The 26,604-nt window shown below is 41.6% G+C and overlaps 1 protein-coding gene across 11 annotated transcripts in view; it reads left to right on the forward strand.

Moving 5' to 3' along the window:
* The window catches only part of EBF2 (EBF transcription factor 2), a 141,868-nt gene that overhangs the window by 102,044 nt on the left and 13,220 nt on the right, over positions 1–26,604 (forward strand). For 6 of the 11 annotated variants that reach the window (XM_086477226.1, XM_086477219.1, XM_086477223.1 and 3 more), the window contains 5 exons: positions 4,884–4,965; positions 14,620–14,737; positions 16,502–16,632; positions 17,190–17,316; positions 26,113–26,201. In XM_086477226.1, coding sequence (XP_086333352.1) covers positions 4,884–4,965; positions 14,620–14,737; positions 16,502–16,632; positions 17,190–17,316; positions 26,113–26,201 — 547 coding nt within the window. Of the gene's footprint in view, positions 1–4,883; positions 4,966–14,619; positions 14,745–15,701; positions 15,725–16,476; positions 16,633–17,189; positions 17,317–26,112; positions 26,202–26,604 lie in introns of all 11 variants that reach the window. The other 5 variants (XM_086477216.1, XM_086477224.1, XM_086477218.1 and 2 more) reach the window with 3 other exon arrangements.

Here is a 26,604-nt window from a genome sequence, read left to right on the forward strand (position 1 = left end):
AAGTTTAAGTCCCATAGAATGGTGCTATAAAAGCACAAAGCATATTATCTATTTCTGTGGTTCCACGTGGTGAGACTAGTCAGTCCCAGGTCTTGTGGCAGTTTTAAGAAAACTAATGGATTTTTTTTTTTTTTTTTTTAAAGCTACACCTTCTGTTGCATGTGGGACTGCTCTTTAGGGCTTTTGTCTAGGCCTGTTGAAGTCACAAGAAGGATTTTTTTATTTTTTTTTTTCTCCTTCCCCTCCTCCTGGCGCCAACAGGGTTTCATTAAGGTTCTTCTCAATCGTCCGAGATGGAGGATAAAGGAGGATAAACGTTCTCAGAGCTGTGGAACATTCTTTCTAGTTCTAGCCACATTTTTAAGTTGCCTCAGGTAGGTACAGAACCGAATAATATAGGCAGACAGAGGCGAGGTGGGAGCGTGGGTCAGCAATTGCTTTGGAAAGAGCTTGAGCTGCAAGACCTTACTTACTTTGCCCTTCCCTTTCTCACTGTCCCTTGACAGCCCTCTGTGGGGGAATTTGTTCTGCTGTCTCTCAACTGTATTGTGGATTCCATGAGCGCTCCCAGTCTGCTTTCCCACAAAGGCAGATAGGATTGCTCATAGTATTGCTGAAAAATAGTTGAGATAACTCGACTGTCTTTGTACTAAAGTGGAGAAGGGGCACGTAGCTGATTCATCAACCTGACTCCTTGGCATGATGGTAACTCCCGGTAGGAGGAGCAGTAACTTTAAGATGGGTCCCTTTAAATCCTAAAAGAGGGAGTTATGTTCAAAGTGGAATTTTGGAGACCTCTGCGAGTGTAGCAGTCTGTAGATAGAAAGCTTGACTATATGAGAGAGACAGTAGGGAAAAAAGGATAAGTCTGTTATATCCTAATTTTACGTCTATGCATTAAGTTAATTGGCTTTTCTATAGCAATGCCAGAATTTCTAGTGGTAGTCATTCTAAAGTGTTTAGATTTTCCCCCAGCGCCCTTAGATGTTGATCTATGAGATGGCTGGGCTCTGCTCTCTCTGCTTGGCTGGAATCAGAGTTATCTGCTAAACTCATAGCTAAAGCCATCCTTAGCAAGGAACAAAGGCCAGCTAAGAAACATGAAAATGAGCTATTTTTTTTAAATTCTGGGTTTTATTTTTTGGTGTATGTCTAGGTTAAGGCCAAAAACTAGCTAAAGGTTCTCATTTAAAAAAATTAATTAAAGCCTTTCTGCAATTCTACTGTTACCCCTAAATCGGCTTCATTTAGTGCTAAAGCTTCCCTCCTCTTTTGCTCCCCCCAAGTCATTTTTATTCTAATGCTGCAATAAATATTAATGCATTTCCCAGATGCAACCATTTAAAGTATATATGTATATATAACAACCTACCAAATACTTCGTGCAGATGCCCCGTTGCAGCTAAAATTTGACTGGAGAAACTCTGAAAGGAGGAAAAGGAGACATGATTCAAAGATAAAAATTCGTCTGTGTGCATCTAAATAAAACTAAATCTAAATCTGGAGTGATGGGAGGGAAAACTATCTTAGTGCAGCATATCCAGTGAGCTCCGAAGAAACAACGACCATCTTAGTGCAGACAATATGTGTGCATACTGCTACAATGCTCAAGTACTAAAACCCAAAGCCAGCACTTTCAAAAGTGAGCTGAGGAATTACTGATGCCCATTTTGTGATATCTTAAAGGTGCACAATTTTCGGCAGCTGAGGTGCTCAGCAATTCTAGAAAGTCAAGCACCTTTAAGTTGTCTCAAGTGGGACTCCCAAAATTGCTGTTGGTTAAATATCCTGGCTAAATACCCTAAAGCTCTGTGCGTTTGCGTGCTGAGTGCTGTTCATTGCAAAGCAGTTCGTGAGCGATGAGAATGCTCTGCGTCTTGTAGGAGGCAGACAGCTCGGAGGGAAGGAGAGTTTTGTTTTCTGTGTATTTTTAATGGACAATACACCCATTGGTATGAATCAGCACAGATCTAATTGAAATCCAAGTTAATTTTCACATACGCTGCTGATTGACATTTGCTGGGGATCTGAACCCCAATTTTCTGGAGATGTTTAGCAGAAAATAGGAATTTAGTTCGTTGCCGTGCAGTGTGGCAGAGTTCAGTCACGGATACTGTTAAACATATTTAGAATTTTTACCTTTCTGTATCTGCCTTTTAGGGGTTTCTGTAACACAGCACCGCTGTATCTCAGCTCTTCCCAAAGTCTGTTCAGCTGACACAGCGAGTTCTCTTACAGACACCTTTCTTTGCTCTGATTTTCTGCGTTCTTTAGTTCGTGTTGATCATTTTTCTCATCTGGATTAATAGGGCTGCAAGCATTTAAAAAAATTAAAAAGGAAACTGGGCATGTTCCTGATTAATTTGGTCTTTTAGTTTTCCTTGAAAATAACAACTTCTTGTGGATTTTCTTTGCAGTTGTCCACCAGAATAATCAGTTAGCAAGCGGCTCGTTGGTTTTAATGTAAAAGTTACTTGCCTTGGTTTCATTATATAGTTTGGTTCCGTTCAGCAGTTTTTCCTTCCATAGGTAGATCTCGGTAACACAAGCTGTTTACATCTCTGCAAATATTTTTAAATGTATGTAAGAGGAGGGCAGGATAAAAAGGAGTGTTTGTGAGTAACATTACTGGCTCAAATTCTCCTGTGAATCTTTGAGTGTGCCAGCATGTGTAGTATTTTTTCTTCTGAAAACATTCTTAACAGATAAAATCTTGCTTACCAAATCGTTTGAATAAAGCGGTCACAGGTTTTAGCATGAGGAGTCAATAAGACGTCTTTGATAGAATATATCCACTCAGTGCTGCTCCTGAGGCAAGAAGTTCTGTAGGATTTTGAGTTCAGAATATGAGGAGGTGACCAGGGCTCTGTTCACAGAAGTTGCCCTCTGACAGCCGAGCACCGACACATCTCTCCTGCAGAACCTGCACGCCAGCGTGAGGAGAGACCGCAGCAGGACGCGGCCGTGTCACCGGTCTGTGCCATGGGAAGGAGCACTGAGCTCCTTAAGGCATATACGAGAAGGAAAGGTGGAGAGAAAAATAACAGTCTGCAAACTGCACACCCGGAGAAAATAAATGTTTTAGAGATTTTTAAAATGTTTGTGAGAGATTTAAGGAAAAAAGGAATGTTTTAAGTTAAAAAGCTCACTGGAAGGATGTATTTTGTGACATTCATTTATGTGACCTTATCTGGGTCTTTTTTGTGGGTTCAGTTGTTGTGAGGTTTTTGAAGGGTTTTGTTTGTTCAAGCAACCTATAAATGGATCAGATCCTTCGACATTTCTTTGTATGTTTGGGGCAGATGGAAGAGAAATACCGCGCTGTAAGTGGTGCAGAGAAAGTCGCAATAACAAGGGAGAGTGGATTTCTGCTTTATTGTCTGGCGTTAGGACTATTTCGTTGTTGTTGGTAAACCCTAGGAATATACATCTTTCTCCTTTAAAGTTCTAATTCAAGGCATGAATGTGTGAGTTCTGAAGGGACTTAGGGACTGCGGTAAAAAATCGTTGTCATAGTAACAGAAAGGGAAATAGGCCTGGCTCACCTGGGACTTTAACTTACTGCAAAAGCGGATTTTTTTTTTTTTTAAGGAAAGCACTCAACAAGAGAAATAAATAAATAACTTGTTCTTTGTATTCTACATCAATTCTTCAACTATTTATTTTTTTCTTATATCCAAGTCTTTTTCCTTCTAAATCTATCTTAAAGTCTTTGATTTTTTTTTTATTTTAATTGTTGCAGTTAAACCCATTTTGTCCGACAAATGGAAATGAAAAGAATCACAGAAAATATTTTCCCTTGCGATAGAGAATGCCAAGAAAATTTCTTGCCTGTTAGGTGTGAATTTTGAAGACATGCTTGTTTTGTTTTTAATCCAACAGCTATGATTTTTCATGTAGTTTCTTTACTTCTGAAATTCACAAATTTAATCAGATTGATCAGATAACAAAGGGATGAATGCTCTCCTCCCTGGATTTGACACAAAATTTTGTGGAATAGCGTATAGAAAAATGCCTGCCTGATATTTCTAAACTGTAAAACCTATATGCTGTAGTGCGTAGTGTTGGGTGAGCCAGTCAAGCATGCTGAAGATTCAACTTGTGTACGTGACAAGCTAAACTCTACAAGATAATAACACATAAAGATAGGCATATGTGACAGGGCAAAAATAATTGGCACGAGAACTTTGTACAATGTTAATAGGTTTATCTGCTTGGACAGCATGAGCTGTCATGTATTACTTCAGGTTGTGTTTTTGTTATCCTCTCTCAAAATCTATGTAAGATTATAATCTGGACTCGTGGCAGTTCTGCTTCTCTGCTTTAGTTGCTGAAATCTTAATAGCTAAAGCCATCGTCGTGATGAAATCTCATCAGCTTCTTCTGGGAGCTGTATTTGTTTCTGTTTTTTAATACATTCTAAGTAGTTTCAAGGCTTATCTGCTCCAGAGTTGCCCTGTCTGTTTTTGTAGTTTTTACAATAACATTATCCTTCTATATTGTTTCACGGAAAATCCCTTCAGACAGCGAAAGACAGACCTTGTATGCAAGGGAGAGATAAAGAAAGAGACTAAAATCGTGTGGTCAAACATGCAGTGAGGAAACGGGCATAAATCGGAGTTGATATGTTGGGTTACACCAGCTAGCAGCCCAGCTCAGAGTGGATTACAGTCACGTTGGTTGTGCTTTACCTGATTTTTTTTTAACTTCTGTTTGTTAGGGTTTGGTTCTTTTTGTTTCATTTCTGTTTTGGTAAGTTCTTACAGTCCTTGTCTACTAATACACTGTCCTGTAAATCACTATGATGTACACTTTAAAACACAACGTAACAGCACGTGTTTAGTTACGGTTAATGGAAGTGACATGGTTCTTTATCTTTCCAGATTCTTCTTAAAATTTTTTCTCAAGTGCAATCAGAATTGCTTGAAAACAGCAGGAAACCCAAGAGATATGAGACGGTTCCAGGTAAGTCTTACAAGGCTCAGCATTAACCTGTCTGCTTTTTTTTCTTCTTTTTCCCTCTCCTCTCTCCTCCATTGTTCATAATAAGTATGATGACAGTATATGATAGGCCATATCAGATATTGTTAAGTTTTTCTCCATTTGTTGTGTTTAAAGCTTTTTTTCCCCTTTTCCCTCTTTTTTTCCACTCTGAATCCCCAAGGGGAAGTGATGTACTGTACCAACCAGCAGTGGATATTTGATTTGACACCCTCGGGCAAAGCACTCGCACATACAGCTGCCCACAGCAGGGATCATGTTTGTGATACTTAGATGCCTCAGAATTTTTCAAAGTAGCTCTGTACGTGGTACACAAGCAGTCTCCTCATTCTCCCTCCACTGCCTATCTCTTTTGCTTTTTAACACTCTCATGCCCTCCCTTTCAGCTGCTTTTAAAAAAAGAAGCCAAAATAGCGATGGTCACTTTAAGATCTCACGCAGCAAAGCAACAAGACCCATGGGACAATGACCCAGCTGCTTTGCAGTGAAATCTGCCACTGGTTTCATCATAGCTGTCGCTGATGTATTGTGAATACCAGCTAATAAAAACACAGAAGGAGGTGCAGCGTGTCACTGGTGAAGAGAAAAGCAGACGCAGTCTCCCATCTTTCCTACGCCAACCTTTTTAGCACCTATGTGTAATAAATAGGTATTTTACCGGTAACTTAGCCCTCATGAAGATGGAAACGGAAGGCTCAAGCCTTTTCCATCCTGGATGCACTGTCACGTCTCCGTGCGGTGCGAGAGGTGGCACGGCCGAGCGCGCCGTGCGGGAGCGGCGCCAGAACTCGCTCCCATGCGGCTGAGAGCGAGGCAGCGTGGTCTGGCGAAAGGGACACAAGGCTGCAGGTCAGATGGTCGGACTGTGCCACCGATTTCCCGGGTCACCTCTGATGAGCCGTTTTCCCCTTCTTGTGGTGTATATTCCCACCTCTCCAAAGGGGGTCGCTCACCTTGGTGAAACTTTGTGGTCTTGATTCAGGAGAGCATTTGAGAAAGGGCGGGCGTGCTTTGCCAGCCGGAGCCTGATGAAAATCAGGACTATCCTTGTAAATGCTGTCACTGCTTATTATCATTATTATTGTAATAATAATGATAATGATAATATTCTTCACTGTGTCACATCCCTGATACAAAGAGGGTTTTAGCTTATTGAGGGATGTCTGTTTTCTTGTAGTGGGAAGGTGACATCCCTAGGTTTGGCAATTCATGTTTCGTTGCTTGGGCACTTGCATCAGTTTCCTCATTTATAAATGAAGTTAAAACTCCACAGGAGTTTACAGAGTTGTTTAAAATTTTCCGTCAAAACATGTTTTCAAAGGCAAGTGATTTTATTATTTTTTTAAACTTTTATTAGCAATAAAAGAGCCACAGGAGGTATATTTTTATTTTTAAAAAAAGGAGTCAACTTTTAAGAGAAATACTGCACAAAGAAAGCTTCTGAAAGCTGCAAAAATTTTAAAGAAAGGTAGGCAAAAATATAAGAGTTGTTAATCTTTTGTTTTGAGCGGAAATAAATTTACAGAAAAATTCCTGACAAACTTAATTTTTTTCACTGGTGGTTTAAAGAGGCTGCAGTGACTTCTTCATTCTGTGTTTTTAGAGCTGATAAGACGTGAGAAAAGAGAGGTACTCGTTGTTAGGAAATTTGCGCTGATTTTTTTCTTCAAGTGGCAATTTCCATAAAGAAAAAACACCAATTAGGTATCATCTGCCAAGAATGCGAAAAAATCTGGGAGTAAACGAAAACTCAGTTTATAGCATGTAAACAGATCTTGCTAGCTCTTAGAGCCAGCTAGAATAGCTGATTGTGGAATGTGATGAAACATAAATACGGTCTCTTTTTTTGTTACGAGTTGGTAAAACTCTTGCACAAGCGTATCCTGATTAGCACCTGGGGATTCGAGGCGCTGCCATATTACAAATAATATTTGCTGTAACGGCCTAAATACAAGTTCTGGATCCAAACACACCTGAACACTGAAGAAATTCGGATCTGATTTCAATCTCATGATAGCTGCCCCCTCGCTATGGCGAGTGAAACTAAAATCCTAGATTTCGATCAGGTGCTGAACTGCAGGATTTTGCATCTAATATTTTTTGGCAGAAATCTCTCTCTAGTATCAGCCTTATTCTTCATTTCACCTCTGTATTCCACACCCCAAATGGTGATGTTGTAGAGCCTAAACGGCTTCAAATTTCCAGTGAGACATTGAACAGGGAAGCCGAACTGAGTCTTACAGCACCCACATGGTTGCTGGTGGAATGCCGTATCCTTCAGCCCATCCACCTGGCGTGCCTCTCGTGCATGAGAAAGCATGGCCTACGGTACGAAGATCAAAAGCAATTTGATCTTTGTACCAAAATCAGCAGTTTCTTGGAGAAGAAAATGAGCTGGGATAGACTCTTCAGCTGGATTTTCTGCCTTACAACGTGCCAAGCCGGCAAAATAGAGCCAAGTGAAAGTCTCTGGTTCTGTTTTGCAGGGCTTACTTAAACTCCTTTTGCACTTGCAGTCCATGTGAGTTCATACCCTTTGAGTTTCATTGTGAGACTGAAGTTCAAACCCCCAAATTAATCAAGATCAGGCAAAACCACTACATTTAGCTTACTTTTTGTCCAAACCAAAAATGTTGACAAGACTTTTTTTCAGAGTTACAAAAATGAACCCTTTGAGGCAAATGGCAAAATGCTTGAGGTTTTGAGTGAAAGCAGGATCTTCATTCAGGCTTGTTCAGAACTGGACGCATCAGTTGATGAGCTTTGTTCTGGGCTACAGAGGTCAGTATGTATAAAAAAAAGATACAAGAAGTAGTTCAATTGCTAAAGTTTTACGCACTGGGAGTAAAAAAGCTCTGCGTTCCAAAGGAAATTAGCCATGATGAACTATAAAGACAATAAGCAAAGACAGCTTGTTTTCTGTCTGCCTCGTTGTTTCTAAGGATAGCAGCGTGACTTCCCTGAATGTAACGGAAGTTAAGGGTGTTCTTGAATGCTCCACTGTCTCTGTCTTCTGGATCCTCCTTTTTTTTTGGTTGATTTTTGGGGGTTCGGTTTTGTTTTCTGTTTTGGTTTTTAAATTTGGGCAAACGCTTTTTTGTCTGCTGCTTGTTGAGGACCGTCTGTCAGCTACCCTTAAAGTAGAAGTGGGGAAAAAAAGATAGATTACTTCAAATATTACTGGTGTGCTTGAACACTGTGAACAGGTTCATTTTCATTGTAATTGTTAAGATTTACATCAGGGAAAGTACTCGATGTGCAGAATTGTTTATTAGGTTTGAAAGGACAGTTGCTCGTCCTACCAGCACAGCAACACGTGAGCAGAGTGAAAGCAGGGTCAGAAGCACAGTGCAGTAGGGTACTTTATTCATTTTATGATTTAATTCTTTACGTTTTATTGTTGGGCCACATCTAAAACATTTACTGTTTTTTTTCCTGGTAAATTATTTGTACAGCTGTTGTTTTTAAGGCCCTCCTCTTTCAAACGTTCCCACTCATTTAACTTCCCTTATGCAAAGAGACTTCTGTAGCAGTGCTCAGTTGAGTATCTTTTAATTTCTACCTATGTTTTTCTGCAGAACTAAATATATTAATTTTCAATAGAGTAGTGCTTGTCAGACCTCCGGGAGACATTAAGATACTCTTTATTATGATTATGAAAACAAACAGAGGAGAGAATCCTTATATCAAGGTTCTCATCTAAATCGCTACTGAAACCTGGCACTGAAAGGGTCTCATCAAAAAACATTTTTGCTCTTTAATGGAGATTGAATGAAAGCCCAAAACTCAGGCTTTGTTGTTGAGACACAAATATAAATAAGAGACATGGAAATAGTGCTGTACAATGCGTCTTACTGAGTTCTTCCAGCATGGAAGAGTGGTTACTCATGTCTGGAAAAGTGTCAAGTTAATGCTTCTGATTAGAGATGGGTGTGAAGCTCCACAGCTTGGGCTTGGCTTGGCCGATAACCAAAGTTCCAGGGCGTGGGGATGCAGTCTCTGAGCCTGGCCTGGGTGTCACGTCTAGATACGTTACAAGATTTAGGTATTTTACATTGTAGCTACAATATATTAAACTAAATTAACTGTTAGATTTCACTTGTATCACACTCATTTTAAAAAGGGAGGGTGGGGAGAAAAAGGGTTGGAAAGGTCACGTTAACACGGCATTGTAAATCTGATACAGCTCCAGATGCCTGAAGAGGTTTCTTTTTTTTTTTTTTTTTTTTTTTTTTGTATAATTCTTTAGTTTGGAGAGCAACACCAGCTGCTTTGTGATCACAATAACTATTTGAAATTTGCTTTTATATTAAGTAGAACTTCAAAGATACAATGAAAATCTCTTAACTTTCTTTTTTTAAATCAAATACAAAGGTTCTCTACTGTTAAAGAAAACGTTATACCTCAGAAGTTAAAATATGTGTGATCATTATTTTAGTGTGTTTCTTTTCCCCACTAGTAACAGTTCTAGTGTGAATCGCTCACTTCAATGTCTGTCAGTGGCTGAAGCAGGGAAAGGGAATCTTTCTAGAACTAATGGGTATTTTCATGGTTACTTGATGGCTGCCCAAATATCTGTGCAGATCGAGTAATACGTCCTTGTGAATTTAACTGAAGCACATATCGGTTATTTATAAACTAAAATGTTTCTGAATAAGGATTGTCAGTGGAAAACCGAAACAAAAACCACTCTGAGATCACCTGTTCGAACCGTGATGCTGACTGTTCGAGTTCAGCTAATCTGCAAATCTGAGTTTACATAGGTATTGTCGTTACTGTCGTTGCTGTATTCTCAGTGAGTGATTCTCTGTGGAACAGAATAAAAAAAAAAAAAAAAATGATGCCCTCCGTTTAATGAGGACTTCCAGAGAACTTGATTGAAGCCCAATGATACTTAATGGTAATGACCGGTGTGTAATGGGGAACAATAATTCTGTGGAATTAAGATGAGGCACTTCAGCTAAAATGCTTCAGCTGAGACCTGGTGCTAATGCATTAGACTCCTGTTGATTGGGAATTCTGCTCCATCCGGTAACACACTGATTAAACAGATCCTACAGTGCCACGGTTGAGAGAATGGTACAAGGCAACAGAACATCGATGCTAACAATGGTCATCTTTGAAGCAACATGCTTTTTAGAAACAAAAAGAGAAAGGTCAGCAATTGCCCTCTGTTTTCAGCAGAAATCATGACATGGAGTGTTTCCTGGCAGGTATCCACCTCTAGGTGCTCTAGGGAGAAAGAGAAAAGAAAAATAACAAGGTGTATCCCTGGGGAGATTTCCTTCCTGACCTCAGAGTGGTTGGATCAGTTCATCATCAGGCACGTGAGCAAAGCTGCCTGTGTTTGAGAATTCACCCAGTTAGCTTCTAACACGAAGCACTGAAGGATCTGTGTCATTCAGGAAAAAGAACAATGGGTAAGAGTGATGGGCTAATACTGTCAGTGAGTTAGGAATGCAGACTGGAAGAAACAAAAAGGGATAGTCTAAATCAGAATCCTTTTCAGGCTGATGGTGAAAGAATGTGCTGGAGACCCCCATGGTCAGGCTTGGATATGGATAGAAATCACTGAACCGTTGTTAGAGTTTCTTGTTTGAAATACAATATACTGGTTTAACTGTATTCAAAAGAGAAAGAAAATTAAATCGGAACAGGTGCAGGAATGGATCGTTAAGGTGACTGGGGAGTGGACGAGAGCTTGGCTCAAATGCTCTGGTGACATGCACTGAGAAGGGACATAACTGCTGTCTAAAAATACCCTAAGGTAGATCAGAATGGGAAATAATAATTTTTAAAGCTAGTGTTAAGCATAAACTGGCTAGGAATAAACTTAGGCTGTAAACCATGAATTCCCTAACCACCAGGACAAGCAGGCTTTAAAACAAGAGGGGTACCAAAGGCAAAAGCTTGACATGGTTGAAGACAATTTTATAAAAGTAGCGACATGGTTTGGTTGTCTGTAATAGCAGGAGACTAGATGTCAGTGACCCAGGAGTTATCTCCTACCCCTGTGCCCCTATAATTTTAGGAGGCCCCATTCCTGAAATGAAGGCCATGTGCACAGTTTTTGCTGTTAGCCCAGAGTGTGCAGCAGGCTCAGGGTCTCGGGGAGGCTTTCCCAAAGAGTTCAGTGAAAGCTTTGAGCAGAGAGAGGCTGCTGGCATTTTTCACATTGTTTATCTTATTCCTAATCCAACTATGAAGCAAACACGTTATATTCTCGCATCTACTTCTGTATTACTCGCTCAACCAAAATGCCTGTTGACATCAAGGGGAGCCCTGTCCAAGTGAAGACAGCAGGATGAGGCCTGACATCTTTTCTTCCACCCAGCTGGAAAATAATAATAATGATGATAATTTTTTTAAATCCTCATAGTAGTTTTTCTTTGGAAAAGTTAAAATAACATGGTGCTGTGACTAGAGAGTTATAAGGGAAAGTGCATCAGGAATGTAATATTGTTTCCAGATGTACAATGTCATAAAGAATTTTTTCCGCACTTGGAATGGTAACAGGAATTTTTTGAGAGAGATCATTTACACAGTGATGAGATATGTTACATGTAAGTAAATGCCTGTATGCCTGGAATGTTTGTACCATATGTCTGAATAGGTGTCTGTGAGTGATACAGCTTTTGTATATAAGATGATGTGTATTTACTTGCGTGTGTGATTTGAAGAGGAGCATACTTTAGAGCACAGAAATACCAATATAATGTATAGATGGGGGAGGAAAAATGGTAGTAGCCAGGTAAAGGTTTGTAAAGAAATACACCACTTTTTGAACTGTGCAGGCAGGTGAAAGAGGGGCAGCACAGCTCAGAGAACCTGAGTTCAATGTGCTAAAGACAGTTTGTCTGAATGTCACGGTAGGTGAAACCTCATTGTGGTTTTTGAGCAGGGATTACACTACAGAAATCCACCTGGGAAACAAAAATAATGTGGAGATAACAGCAGATGCATTTCTTCAGTACTGCTGGGGAATCACTGTTTTATGTCTGTGGCTTCGTAGCTAGTAAGACCCTTGCAGATTTGCAGAGAGCATCTTAAGAACTGCTGACATCACCACTTAGGAACCTGCAACTCCCTCGCTGGTCCTAGAGATGGAACCTACGTTTGGGTGGATGAAGGAATAACCCATTGCCCTGTCTATTTCCTGCTTGATTGGCTGTCCTCTGAAATTCCAACAGAGATGACTTGTTGATCCAGCTGCTGGGCAGCACAAAATCTTTAGTCTTTATGCGGTCTGTGTCAAATCTGGCCCTCAACTACGATCACTGGAGTCCGAGACGTACTTTGATGGTCTCAGGTCATTCCCTTAGGATTACCTTTTGCCTTAACTACTGAATTTAGGTAAAAGACCATCAGCTGAATAGGCATAGAAGCCAAATTATCATACACAAGAAGTGCCATCAGATCAGGAAAAGAAAAACACACCAAAACCGTTTGCTAGTAATTTGCCAGTGCTGTGGACAAATCTGAGAATTTAACTCTCCAGGGCAATTGGCACATCACGTTTCATCAGCACGAAATACAGGTTTTTTAAAAAAAAAAGGCTTGGAATGTTTTACGATGTTAGGAGAACAAGTGCTATTGATAAATATGTGTTCAGAAGGGTATTGGCAAAAATGCATAGAAATGGTTAACAAGGTAATGGTAAGAAACGTTGACCTTGATTTGTTTAGCTAAGATGTAAAGATTTTTGAAGGTCAAAGGTGTTCTCGTGTAGTGTTTTGGAGTCTGACTGTGTCTGACCCTCTAACATTAAGCTGCTGTGGCCTGCAGTTTTGAAGAGTGAAGCAAACCAGGGGGAAAGAGAGAAGGGGGAGAGAACAGGAAATGGAGTGAGGTGTTTCAGGAAGTTGTCAGGAGTTGACTGATTGATTCCAGATGGAAAGGGTCACCCTTCATGACCCAGGAAATACTCACTGGGGGAAAGCAGTTGGCTTGTGAAAGGGAAGGGCCTGGGAGTTAGAGACCATAGTGGAATGCACATTCCTCTTCCTTTTATCCATAAAACATTGGGTTTTAATCTTCAGTATAGAACAATTGGATTGTCATCTTCATCAGGCAAGAGGGAATGACCGGAGCAAAGTGAAGAAGTCCAGTAATTTTTATGTCCCTCATCTCACATGTTCTTATTCCACATTGCTGATAATGACTTGGCTAGCAGTGTCGTGGCAAAGACGACAAAGATCTCTGCTGAATTTCAAGAGTACCACAGAGGTTACTGGAAAAAAGGTCCAAAACTTTGAGAACGTTCTGGTCCAGACCTGAACTTTGCATTTTGTCCTGTCCCTGCGAATGGTCTATATATTTACCCTAGGTCCCAGCCTGTGAAATGCCAAGTGGCTTTGACCCTCCTGTGATGAATGGGAGAGGTGAATAAAACTGGAACCGCTCATGGAGGGAGGTCTAATAGTGCATCTTCCATTCCTGCTGGCTCAGGGAATAGAGGATGCTCAGCACTTACCTCCTAAACAGAGGACTGTTTCTTGCTATTACTCATGCAACAGGGATCTCGACAACTCTTGCTGAAACGTGGCTCTTGTATCGTGCACGACGTTTCCACCCAAGCGGTTATGCGAGCAGGGACTGTGTGTATACTTGAAGTCTGCATATATTATAAAGCTCTCCTACTGAGAGCATGTGGATGTGTGTTTATCACATACGTACCTTGTGCATGTGAGTTCAGATATGTGTATATTACGTAGTGTAACTGTATATATATGATATACTTTTTATTTACATTTGGTTACAATTTAAACACTTGTCGTAAATATTTCAGACACTGGAATAATTCAGGTCTATTCCCCTGTTGCCATAGTGTGCTCTGTGCTGGCCAGTGAGAGATTAAAATTTATTTCCATTGTTTAATGGAAAATAATGAAGTGCATCTGAGTGGGTTCAGCTATGTCATGCGGGAAATGTTCACTCTGGATAGGAGTCTCACTCCACCCAAATGTGCAATGATGAAATCCGTTGGCACACAAAAGCAACACATTTTGTGACAAGAATGCTTGAGAAGTGTAAGAGTACAGTATGACAAGGGCCTTTCGGAATGAATTAAACTCGTCTCAAGAAAGAAAGTGTTCTTCAAGCCAGCAAAATCCTGTACTAGGTACCGTTTTCATGTAGTAGGAGTTTCCATTTTGCTCAGTCAATGGAGACCTGTATTTTCGGAGCAGATGCAGATACATTTGCAAGTGTCCGCAGTACAGCAGATGGCTCTGAACGTGCATGTATGTATCAGAGGGCAAATTGCTGCGGTGCTCTGCAGCCTGCCCTCCTGGTTGGTGTACGTAGACCTCTTTGCCATCAGCTATGCTGCGGCGCATCATAGGAAACTAAATTTAGGGCCATCTGCAGTAGCTGGTTCATTATACAGTAAGGACTTTATACGGCCCTTAGGATGCTATGTTAAATGGAATTAAGGCATAGAATGAAGGCTGAAAATAATTTCTCCCCTTCTTGTTAGGGAGTAAACCCTGCAGGACATGCTTCCATTTTACAAACAGAAGAGGGTTTTAACTGAACTGAATAATTCATGCTTTACAAGTTGAATTTCAAAGTAAATTGTTTACCTGCCTCCTTTTTCTTCCCTTTCTGACTATCTAGGTTGTGCTATCAACAACAGTGAATGTTGACGGGCACGTACTGGCAGTGTCTGACAACATGTTTGTTCACAACAACTCCAAGCATGGACGGAGAGCAAGGAGACTTGACCCCTCAGAAGGTAGGATGTCTGCTTGAAGAACAGTACGCAAGGCATGCAAAAGCATATTACCCATTCTTCAATTTGTTTGTTTTCAGGAGGGAAGGAGAGCTAAGGGGGAACTACAGAACCTCAGGGAGTTTGGGGAAGGAAGAGGCAGGAAAACAGTGTCTACTTGCATGCAAAATGTGATCCTCTTTACATCTAAGAGACTGGCTCCCCCTCCCCCCCCCCCCAACTTATTAATTAGTTTGTACTGCAAAGATGAAAAACACAGAAACACGAAGTAGTATCTAAATTTCAGACTTCTCGTTCAGCTGGGATAGATTTGATTTCAGGCAAATTAGGCAACATGACATCTTAGTTAAACAGAACTGTTACAGCACAAGATGTGTATGAAAAAGTGTCACTGGTTCCCATAAACAAACGACGCACAAAGCATAACAATGCACAGAAGGGAACTGACACTAATTGATTTTAGTTTGTTTGGCTAAGCAAGACTCATGGCCAGCTACAGGATGGGTTTTGGACTGTATTAAAGCAATTACAAATCCTTGTATCTGTTAAGCTTCAAAATGGTTGGCCCCTCCCGCTCCCTCTTCCCGTGTATTCATTACCAATGCATTCCACCTCTCTCAGGCAGACAGTACTCAAAATTACTAGAAAATGCTATCTGTGTCTGCCTTTCCCTCCCCTGCAGCTAGTGAAAGTGAGAAGAGCTAGCGATGTTAGTAGAAAAGACAAGCAAGGATATTATTTCATTATAATGTTTTGCTGCCCCACTTCTTAACTGTGCCCTATATCAACCTAAAAGAAGAATTAATGAACTGGAAGAAAATGATTGAATCAGTAAAGAATTCAGAGTGGTGTTAATTCTCCCCCAGCGGGCAGTGAAATGGTAGAAGGAAAATCCCAGGATTCCTAGCCTAGGAAGCCATCCAGTTTTTCCTTGACTGATTGGATGTGATTGACTGGCTGTTCAAAGGAGTCTCATGTTTTTGGAGCACTGCCAAAGTTCCCCTCCACCTCTGACCCTGTCAACATTGGGAATGGAGTGATGGATTGACTTTGGTTATGGCCTGGAAACCATATTGGGTTCCTGATGGGATGTATAGTCCAGAGGCCTTGAACATATGGAAGAGAGAAGAAAAAAAAAAGTCTAGTCTATAAAATCAAGAAAATTATTAGAAATTGTCTCCTGGTAGGAACTGGAGGAAACATTTGATATTCCTGCATCTTTTTTACCCATTGATAAACTTAATAAATCTTAATCTACCTCTCCTTCCACAGGGTTTAGCTTTTGTGTGATCATATGCTAATGAGCAGGGTTTTTTTTTTAAAAAAAAACAGCCTCTGCACAATCATTTAAGCGTTTCATTTTTACACCCACTACAGTTGGCCTATTAGGCTTTAATGACACAATGTTAAGTGCCAGTAATGAATAGGCAAGTAATTAACACTAGCAAGGCAGAAAACACGCTTTTATTTATTTATTTATTAATTGGGCTTCGTGGAATGGTAAAGCAGCCTTCACGGGTGACTGGCTGGAGGGGACCTGTCCGAGGCCCTTTTCAGCAGCAGGGAATTCGTGCCCCCCGTGGGGCCGTGGCAGTGGGCAGGTGAAGCTGCTCGAAGCTGCGGTTTGCATCAGTATGACCTGGGACTGCTGAGCGCGCCCAGGAGGTGCTCGCACCCATCGTTTACACCTGGTGTTGCAAACAGCCTGAAAGCTGGGGGGGGGAAAACCCCCAACCCGTAACGTGATGTCCTTTTTGTTTTGTCTAGCCACGCCGTGCATCAAAGCGATCAGCCCAAGTGAAGGCTGGACTACAGGGGGAGCAATGGTGATCATTATTGGAGACAACTTCTTTGATGGGCTGCAAGTTGTATTTGGAACCATGCTTGTATGGAGCGAGGTAGGTAGAGGAGGTGCCTTCCCGTTGCTAAACTGGAGAAACCCTCTTTTCCTGAGGGAAGTAGGGGGGCAGCAGTGTTAATTCCTGTTCCAGTAATGGTACAAAAATGGTGGCGCGTAAGGCGGGCCGTATAAACCTGTGTGAAGGAAACGTGGAACGTGTTTTCTCTGTGGAACTCCTTGCTATGTGGTGTTACTGAGGCCAACTGCTCAGTAACGTCCAGAATGGAACAATTCTAAGCATCTGGAGACAGCTAAAGGTAAAGAAATAAAGAGTTAGAGTTTGGGAAGAATTATTCCCTCCGGGTCCAGAAATAAGCCAGCAATTAACCAATGGGCATGAGCAGTACAATCTTCCTGATGACAATGTACCCTAAAATCTTGCCTCCTGGAGGCAAGAAACCAGACCAGGTACGTCACTTGCCTGAGCTATCATGTCTCCTAGATAGGAACAAGCAATGCATTTACTCATAAAGCTTGTTTGGAGGGTGAAAACTGAAAGTGGGGGGAATAACACAGACATGTCATAATCGTGCCTCTCTTCTCGTTATTTCCTAGCTTATCACACCTCATGCCATTCGAGTTCAGACACCTCCACGTCACATTCCCGGAGTGGTTGAAGTGACATTATCGTACAAATCCAAACAGTTTTGCAAAGGCGCACCGGGCAGGTTTATTTACACAGGTAGGTGATCGTGGTTTACGCTAGAGGAGCTCGAGCTCAGAGACTCTTTATTTTGGTAATCAGTATTGACAACTCTCTGCTTGCTTGCTTTATTTATTTAGCCTCTCGCTGTTTGAAGGCCACTCTGCTAGCTGTGACATTTGGACGTGTAAGGAGATAGCTTCGTTGTTGTGCAGAGGTGTTAAGGCACTGTTACTACATGTGTTAATATTTTTTCCAGATTAGAGCTCACGCTGTTACGATATGAGTCTGCCTATAGATATATTGAGTGTACAGGAACATGATAGCATTGCTCTACATACTGGAAGATGTTTTATTTATAACAGTATTTATTTTACATTTCCCTCTTGCTGGGGGTAACCTTTCATTTTCAAGATAGTCCCTGAGGACAAAGACAGCATATTGTATCAAGAGAAGCCAATGAGCTGAGTGGAAAATAAATCTGTTGGGGGTTTTTTATTCTTAAATGGATTATCAACTTATTTAGTGCCCTACATTCACCTCTGCTAGCAGGCGAACGTTATCTGTAGATTCCCAAGGAAGAAAATCAGATGGGACCAGACGACCATCTCCTTGGTCAGTACCAGTAGTCACAATGATGGTGTACGGTGCATACACTAAAGTTTCTGAAGCCTGTTAAGCGTGGCTGGAGAACAGTGGTGTGCCACGTTCTACAGAGCGGATTTATATGTAAGTTGAATGACTTGCTCCCACCAAATCATATTCAGATTTCTCAAAATGGAAGGATTTATTTAAATTTTTAAGCCTCTTACTACCAGCAAACCTCATTAAATAATCTGTGTGTATTATAACTGCCAAATTTTAAATCATAATTTAAATAAAAAATAATAATGAAGGTCCGAGAAGTTTTTTATTAAAAATGTTAAAGTAAAAACTTAACCACCTGTTGAGTGAATTGGTTAGAATTTTTCCAAAAGTGGAAAAATTTGAATGAAAACATGACGCTTCAGGACTTTAGAAAGAACCAATGATTTGTGAAGATCCTGTTACTGTCGTACGCCGTTTCACATACCCTTTATTAGTTCACATGCTAAATGAGCGCTTCGTTATGTTTGTGAAAAGGTGTTTCTTCATACAACTGCCACACCTAGAAACCTGCAGCAAGGACGAAGTCTTCAGTTATACTAGTACTGTCATGAAATACAAGCTTAACTGACAAAGGATCCTTTTTGTTATGATAGGGGGCTAATCCACCGTTAATTGAAGATACTGAAATGATCTCCATTGACAGACTTTGAAGCAAGTTCAAAGGGATCAGGACTTCTTTCTGATTTTGCACCAAAATAACCCCAGTGCAGTGCCAAGTCATTCTGGAATTTTTCCTGGGCTTGGGAGATCAGGATCTGGCCAAAAGCTTTTGAAATACGTTTTCTTCTAAGGCAATGCTTTGATTCGCTGGTCTCTGGGCAAAGATGAATCTGGTGTCTGAGCAGGTTAAACGTTTTCCTGAGAGAGAACTTGCAAAGCCATCAAACAGGTTTAGGGTCCAAATCTGTAGAAACAGATTCTTTAGTTACTGACAGATTTAAGTGTAAAGTTCTTCTGTGCCATTTTCTGTGTCTCGAGGCCTTGCTCTCACAGTGTCTTCAACACAAGTGTTGCCGAGGGCCGCCATCCCTGTGCTGTTGGTACCTGTGCTGAAAAGGGTTTAGGAACGGAGCAATACGGAGATGGGTCACAGAAACGTGCGTTCCTCTGTGAAGAAAAGCGGTCGTGTTATTGTAAAGTTGTTTGAAGTGCGAGACTTACTTGTACCATCTAGGGGGGGCTTGAGTCAGACTGCAGTGCTGTTCTTTGGCGTGTTAATTAGAGTGCTTCTACAAAAAAGGACATGAAGATGTATGTGGGAGCCAGCAGAAGAGAAGAAAGTTAAATATACTGTCCCCTGTTACTGCTCTCGCTGGCACAGGGATATCTGTTCGCTTTCTCTGAGGAGCGAGTGGGTGCTTCCTGCCATATGTTACAAACCAGCACCTCACAGAAGATGCCGAGCTGTTAGAGCGAGGGTAGAACAGACAACTTTTCAATCTGTCTGTTCAAGAACCTGCAGTTCTCCCTCCATGGCAGGCAATATGATGAACACAGCTATTAGGTAGAGGCTCACCTGTGTAATCAGTTCCCCCAGGTTGTTGCTGCTAATGGCAGTAAAAACAACCCCTAAACTATGAAAATAACGTAGTGGCGTTTTTTTTTCCTTTCCGTGGCTGTGTGATCAGAGCACTGCTGCGATCCTGCTGTGAACGGACGCGTTGGTTTTTAACCCAGGGAAGCCACATTCAGGCAGTCCGGGTCCTTCTGCCTGTCAGTCTCCTCCAGAACTTCCGCAACAACTTTTGCACCTCTTGACCAGTTTCTATCGGATTTTATCAGACAGGCAGGAGCGTTGCAGATGCACAGTTCCAGCGCGTTTTTGTGAAAATGGAAAATGGTAAGAGAGATCTGAATGAGTCCTCCACTGAAAGAACGGGTGAAGAGCTTAACCGCGTTATTAGGCAGCAGAGAAGCTGCCAGAAACCCAGGGAAACCAGGTGGTTTAAATGCTGCTGCCCGCAGAATGCATGTGTGTATCCACAGCGCTCCAAAATACACTCGGTAGCAGCACAGAAGTGCAGCTGTTTGTTGGGTAGAGTGTAGCAGACCAATATCGTACCAAATGCAGAAGAGGCAAGTTCAATAGATTTTATAATTATTGGTAAGGTAGCCCTGTGCATCATAGCAAAAATCTGGGGATTTTTGGTGATAATTGAAGTTTAGTATTGTCTTGATACTTTCAGTGCTTTATATTGCAATATATTCCTCTGAGCTGTCACAAAGTTTGCAGATAACATACCAGAGAATGCAGTAGGCTTGGAGACACAAGAAAGACCACTTCCCTCATGAATTGTAGTTGCCTCTCTAATTGAGAATTTCTCCTCTAAATACCTTCCCTTTACATTCAGCTTGTACTTGGCAAAACCTAAGAAATGCAGAGACGTTACCATCAAGCCCAGGAGGACTGAGAAGTGTGAAATCCTGCAAACTAAAAGCATGGGAAGATGTCGTTCTGTCAGAACTAGTAACAGCAGCAACAACTAGCAGCCCCGGTACTATCAGGGTCAAGTTGTAGTAAGTCCTTCGTAATTATTAAGGGCTGAGATACAACCTCAAATGAAAAGCATGAAGGGTCAAGTCCTATGGAAAATGCTGAGTAGCTGGCTGTAGTTACTTCACAGGTGTAACAAGAATAATTATTCATATAAAACCAAACCTCAGAGCGTTCATCGGGGGCTCACTGCATCAGACGTGGGCAACCAGTTACAGAAAGACTCGTGCTTCCATCTTATCCCTGAGATGCTGCCACAGAAGGACAAAGAAAGATGAACCCCTTGCCTGTGGTTGTACAGGAAAGCTGAAGACAGACGGGGAAGTGGATCGCTCGGGTCCTGGTCATGTCCTTTAATCGCCAGAACACCAATACTCTTCTGAAGCATGGAAACAGAAAACCAGTGATCTTGGCATTGTATCTGCCTATGCCCTCAATATTTAATATACAATCAAATATTAATGTTTGACCTGATTATACTTGAGCTTTTTTCTTTTTTTTTTTTTTTAAAGTCACAATAAGACAGGTTGTTTGAAGAAGAAAATGATCAACTGTTAAAAGATGAATATAAAAATTAGATATAAATTTCAAGGGTAAATCTAAATGCCACAGTGGAGCTGTTATGGGAGCTCATATGCGTCCTGTAATGTGTATTTATAATAGGCTCCTTGCAAAGTGTGCTGTGCTAGCACTGCCGTAGTTATGGTTCTGTCAGCGTTTCCACTCTTAAGTGCTATCATTCAGGGTGCTGCAACTCAGCCATCAAATTCCTCTCATCGCCGAAATGTGATGTGTGGACTTTTCCATAAGGTTCCCAGATGGAAAACTTTTACAAGAGTGAAGCCAAGAGGATTCTGTGGACATCTGACGGTGTGCTGCAGAGTATTGCAAATACCTAGAGAAATGGCTCGTTCTGTGTTAACAGCAGTTGCTGAACCAACTTACACACGTTAGTAGTTAAGCTTAGTACTTAAAGTGCGAGATAAAAACTCTGTTTTTAAATCACCACAACTAAACATTTAGTCCCCATGTGTACCTTAATCTAGTGAGAATACAGGTTACACATCCGTCTCCGTGTTCTGCATTACTTTTCTTTCATCAGCTGTTCGTAGAATAGTCAGGCATTTGTGCTCTGCCCCTAATCTAGCAGTAACCTCATATTCTGCTTTTAATACTACACAAATTCAGATTCTCTGCCCCTGTAAGTAGTTCCATTATGGTTCCCTCGACTTCTGTAACACTTACATCAGTGTACGCCAGCTGAGGATGTGTCTCGTAGGCTTTTGTACCTTAAGTTTGATCACAGCTCTGCATTTACTTTGTCATAGAGATGCTAACCTGGAAATCTGTATATCAGGGAGATTTTGAACGTAATTTTCCTTGCTGAGCAGAAATCCTCCGGGGGTTAACCTGTCAGAGCAATGCAATATAAAATAATCTGTAGGATAGGTTGGACTCACGGGCTGTGCTGTAGCAGTCTCTCTGCCAGGTACCAAGGATGGGAGGGTACTGGTTTGCTAAAGCTTCTAAGTACATTGGAGGAGGTCTTGTTATATCTGCTCGTGGGAAACAACACTTAGAAGGATGCAGTGAGCTCTACAGATGGGAAGAGCGAGTTCACTTGGCCAGAACGCAGCTGGGGAGACAGAAAGCATTTGCTCCTTCCACTGCTTTAACCTGTGAAAGACACGTGTAATAGACAGCGCTGTGTGGGGAGTGGGGTGTGTGGACCAGCAAACAGAAACCACGCAGGACCGCGGCAATGCACTTCTAGCAGCTTCCTTCCCACCAGACCCCAGCGCACCCCTCGGAGCAGGCTGACCAGTAGGTAAGTGCCTCCCGAGCCCAGGACTCGCATGATTACAGCAAGCAAGCTTCTGCAGCCAGCAACGTGGTTTTATTCTGTAGGGTGGATACCCAGCATCTCTTCACCGTGGGCTTGAGCGAAGGTGGTCACTAGTGCAAAGCTGCGATTCAAGCTTTAAGGCCACTGGTGCCTTTTCCTCTACAGTAACATCTTTGAGAAGGTTAGGCATCACACTGCAAATACTATGCTCCCTCTGGCTCAGGTTCAGGGTGTTTCTAGAGGTGTGCATACTTCGTTTCTTCTCACTCGTACTTTGCAGGCAGAGGACTTGTTGCCCTCTGGTCTGCTTCCCGGAGTAGAGCAAAGATGGGCTGCACAGCTTTGCCCAGGGCCTCAAATGTGGCCCTTTTTTGATTGGCGGAGAGGGAGCGTGTGCATCTCCCCAGGCGACGCTGGCAATATCAGAATGAGCTGTCACTCACGGTAAATTGTGCAGATCTTCATAACATCATCTTCTTTCAACAGTCTTATGTGCTTTGATGTGTGGTGAAATAATTAATACTTTAAATGTCAGCACCGTTATCATTGGGTATCCGAGTTAGTCCCGTTGAGATGAATGGGGCTGAGCTGTTGTTTCAGGTTTTGCAAACGCAGACAGATGTCACGGCATCACTTGCTCAAGTGTGAGGGTTTTTTTTTTTCTCTTATTCCAGTGAGTCCTAATAGCTGGAGACTTGTATTTGAAATGCAAGCGTGGGTTTTGGAGGGTGAGGAGCAGTATCAAAGCAGGAGCGCTGTGCCACGCTGTATTTGAGCCTTGTCATAAATACAGGCGGGCTGTGGGGTGTTTAGACCTCTCCCTACTGCTGACTGTAACAATCCTGTTGTTAAAAGAGTTATGCTGCAGGGAAGTTTGTAGACTAATATTTACTAGACAGTTGCTCTTTCTTTGCACACATTATATCTTGTCATGCACAATTTTTTAAACTACGTTCTGGGAAATTCAGGAGACCCCTTGTGCCTGAATCAGTGGGCTTGAGAGTTGCCAAAGGGATTTTGCTGTACCTGAGCCGGTTTTCTTGGGGGTTTCGTTTCAGATACCTGATTTGTAGGAAATAATGAGCAGGCTGCTTCTGTGTCAGACTCCTTTATGGTCTGTCACTCCATGAACCCCAAAGCATTTGGATGTAGTTTTGGTATATTTCTACGTAACACATAGATCAATCACTACTGATCCAGTAGCTTCTTCCCTGGTGGAGGTGGTATTGTGTGTGGTGAAGCTGTTGGATTCTACAAGTTGCCCTTCAGTTGAGAAGGTACCATTTACTTCTGCAATATTGGATGTTGGTTCTTAGCAGGATTTCATGGCAGAGATATTTTTGTTTTGTTAATGAGTAAAACTAGTAGCAGGCAATTTTGTTGCAAGCTGTACAGAAAACTTTCTTTGCTGAAAGTTATAATACATACATTAGGTTAAAGTGGCTGAGTTGTTCTTAGAAAAATTCAGCATTGTTGAGAAATTATTTGCTGCTATTTATCTATCAGAGTGAAAATGTCCATGTCAATTCATTGGAAAAAATGTTTGTTGAATAATAGCCAATTTCTTCTTCTTGAATTAGCATTTTGTATATTCCCATTAGCTATTCTTAGTGAACTATGTATACATATATGTTTGAATTCCTGTATATTTTACATTGCTTTTGCTTAGCTTAAGATAGATAACTGATTAGACTCGTGATCAAGAAGAGAAATGGCACATAATGATGTATAGGCTCTTGAGAGAATTGGCCTGTAATTCTCAGGATTATTGGCAAAAAACTCCACCCCCCCAAAAAACCCTCTTCCCAAATGGGATGTAGATTTCTGTGGCAGTTGAAATGTGTATTATTAAACTCCTTAAGCAAACCAGAATGGCTCCCAGTGGAGAGCAAAGACATTCTAAGTATAGCCAAGACTAAATTCTCAGGTCTGGGTTTTCTCTGCTCAATTCCCACTTGATTATCTCCTGTAATATTTAAACTTCATGCCATGCCATAATTATTTAATAAAAAGTAAATATAAAATGTAATTCAGTGGGGAATATGACCTTTTACCTTCATGTTGTTATACCAGGGACAGATACAGATAAACAGGGAATCTGGATCAGTATAATAGTCTGTCTGACTTGATAGTTTCATTCTTCTGGTGTTGAGATGGTTATCTGGTAAGGTGCTGAGTATATTTGGGAAGATTCCGTAAGTGCCATCAGCGCCTCTTGCAGTCAGCTGTTTCCAGCTGCGCTGTCACCAGGGTTTTTTTTTTTTTAAAAAATCTTTTTCAAAAGAACCACAAATGGTGAAGAGGATAGAAGCTGCCACTGAACGAGGGTAGTGCTAAAGGACTTGGATGTGTTACTTAAGTGTGTCATGAAAAGCTTAGCAAGACTCTGAGCATGTGATTGCATGGCTGTGTTGTTGGAGTTACAGTGCACGCTGTGAAGTGTAAGGAAATTCAAAAAAATTGTACCTGTGACTGCGTTGGTTAACACGAGCAGTCGTCATGTCCCAGAGGCAGTCGAAGCCCACGAGCACGCAGAATGCTGCAGCACTGGCTTTTGGGTTCGGTATTGATTTGGAGTTCAATTTTGAAAAATCAGAAATTAGATTATTATTGACACGATTTCATAGTAGAGAGTATTAAAGTGTCTGAAGCTTTATGAAGTCATCAGCGATGCCAGCAGGGCTCTACCAGCTATTCCTAACTGAGGATCTGGGTCAAAATATCTTGGTTTATCCACTAGAGATTAACATCATTACAGTGAAGTGGCTCTGTATGCATAATAGCCATACCCCGTGGAAGAAGTTAGCGTGTCTGATGAATAGCTGTGCCCTAGTTTGTGACGGCAAAATGTTTGGGGGCGTGTGTGTAATGCGCTTATTGGGTGAGCAAATACAGTTCTCTTGATTTCTGACTGTATCACGGACACAGGAGGAGACCTGTTCTCATTTATGTTTGAGCCATGACTTGCTCTGTTACTGCCGTGGTCAGTCTTGTCCAGAGTAAATACGCTCATTCTCAAAGGAGACCGTGACAGTGCTTCCCTGCTGTATCTTTCAAATTATTCACTCAGCCTTTGATAGATGGTGAGAAGTCAGCAGTGGAAACCAGAGCAGTTTCAAATGCAGAAATCATGATTTTTTTGTTCCCTTACTGAGTAACCCAAACTCACCAGTGTGGCCCTTTGGAGTATTTTCAGTTAGAAGTTTTGCAAATAGCACACAGCGTTCAGGTAACTTTTGTTATTTGCATCAACACATCTGCCTCTGAATGCCTTTTGGGGAACCCTGGCAGGAGATGAGCATGTACGGTCAGTTCAGCTGCACCCGCCAGCACGAGCAGGCGTAGGGTGCGTCCGCACGTGCACGAAGGCAGAGAGCTCATTGAAGGCTTAGCTGTAAGCAGAAAGGTGGCACGAATTCTTTAACAAATTGCAGACGCGCTGTGGGATTGTCCAGGGGCAGCACAGTTTGTTACACAGATAATGGCAGAGGCATCTGTATGATTAAATGGGCAGAGTTGGGGTACCAGGAGTCAGGGGACCTGGTCTGTATAACGTGGTCTGACATCAACAGCTTGTGTGTCCCAGCTTTCTTAGCGGTAGAGTAAGTATTATCTTTGAAAAGAGATCAGGGATCCTCGTGCAGAAGTTCTTGTAAAGCTCAGCTTTTACTGCTCAGCCTGTCCTACACACAGCGACCAGGGCTCGCCTGGGCAGTCGGCCGTGTACGCCAGCGAGGAGCCCAGCCAAGGAGAGGTGTTCTGTCTTTCTTGGGTAATGGAGTCCTACAAAGATAGATAGATGGATATACTCATACAATATGGTGGTTTGTTTCTGTTTTCCTTTCAGCTTTAAATGAACCTACCATAGATTATGGTTTCCAAAGACTGCAGAAGGTCATCCCAAGACATCCTGGTGACCCCGAAAGATTAGCTAAGGTAAAATATTTTTAAGCATTTCACTGAGCCCACTAAATATGTTCTTTCACTTCTAACTCCTCAAAGAGACAAAATTGTATCTTAAAGGATAATGACATCAGAGCACAAGACCACCAGTTAGTTGTAGGCCAAGCAAGGCTGTGATCATGTGGGACCCACAACTATGAGTGATTTTTATCTGTCAGAGCTCAAACACTGTCAACTTCTTTTGCTGCTACAATGAGAATCCAGAGCAGACATCGTCCCAGTTCATATTCATGGTCCTTTGCATTTATCCATATTGGCAAATCTCTGAAGCTAAATGAAACGCGACAGACGTACAGGATTTGTTTGCAGAGGTCTAACCTTAAGGGAATTGTTTTGTAAAAAAACATGTAAAGCTCAGCTTTTTCTGTAGCAACAA

Source organism: Leptosomus discolor, chromosome 23 (genome assembly GCF_034619465.1).
Source record: "Leptosomus discolor isolate bLepDis1 chromosome 23, bLepDis1.hap2, whole genome shotgun sequence".
Taxonomy (NCBI): domain Eukaryota; kingdom Metazoa; phylum Chordata; class Aves; order Leptosomiformes; family Leptosomidae; genus Leptosomus; species Leptosomus discolor.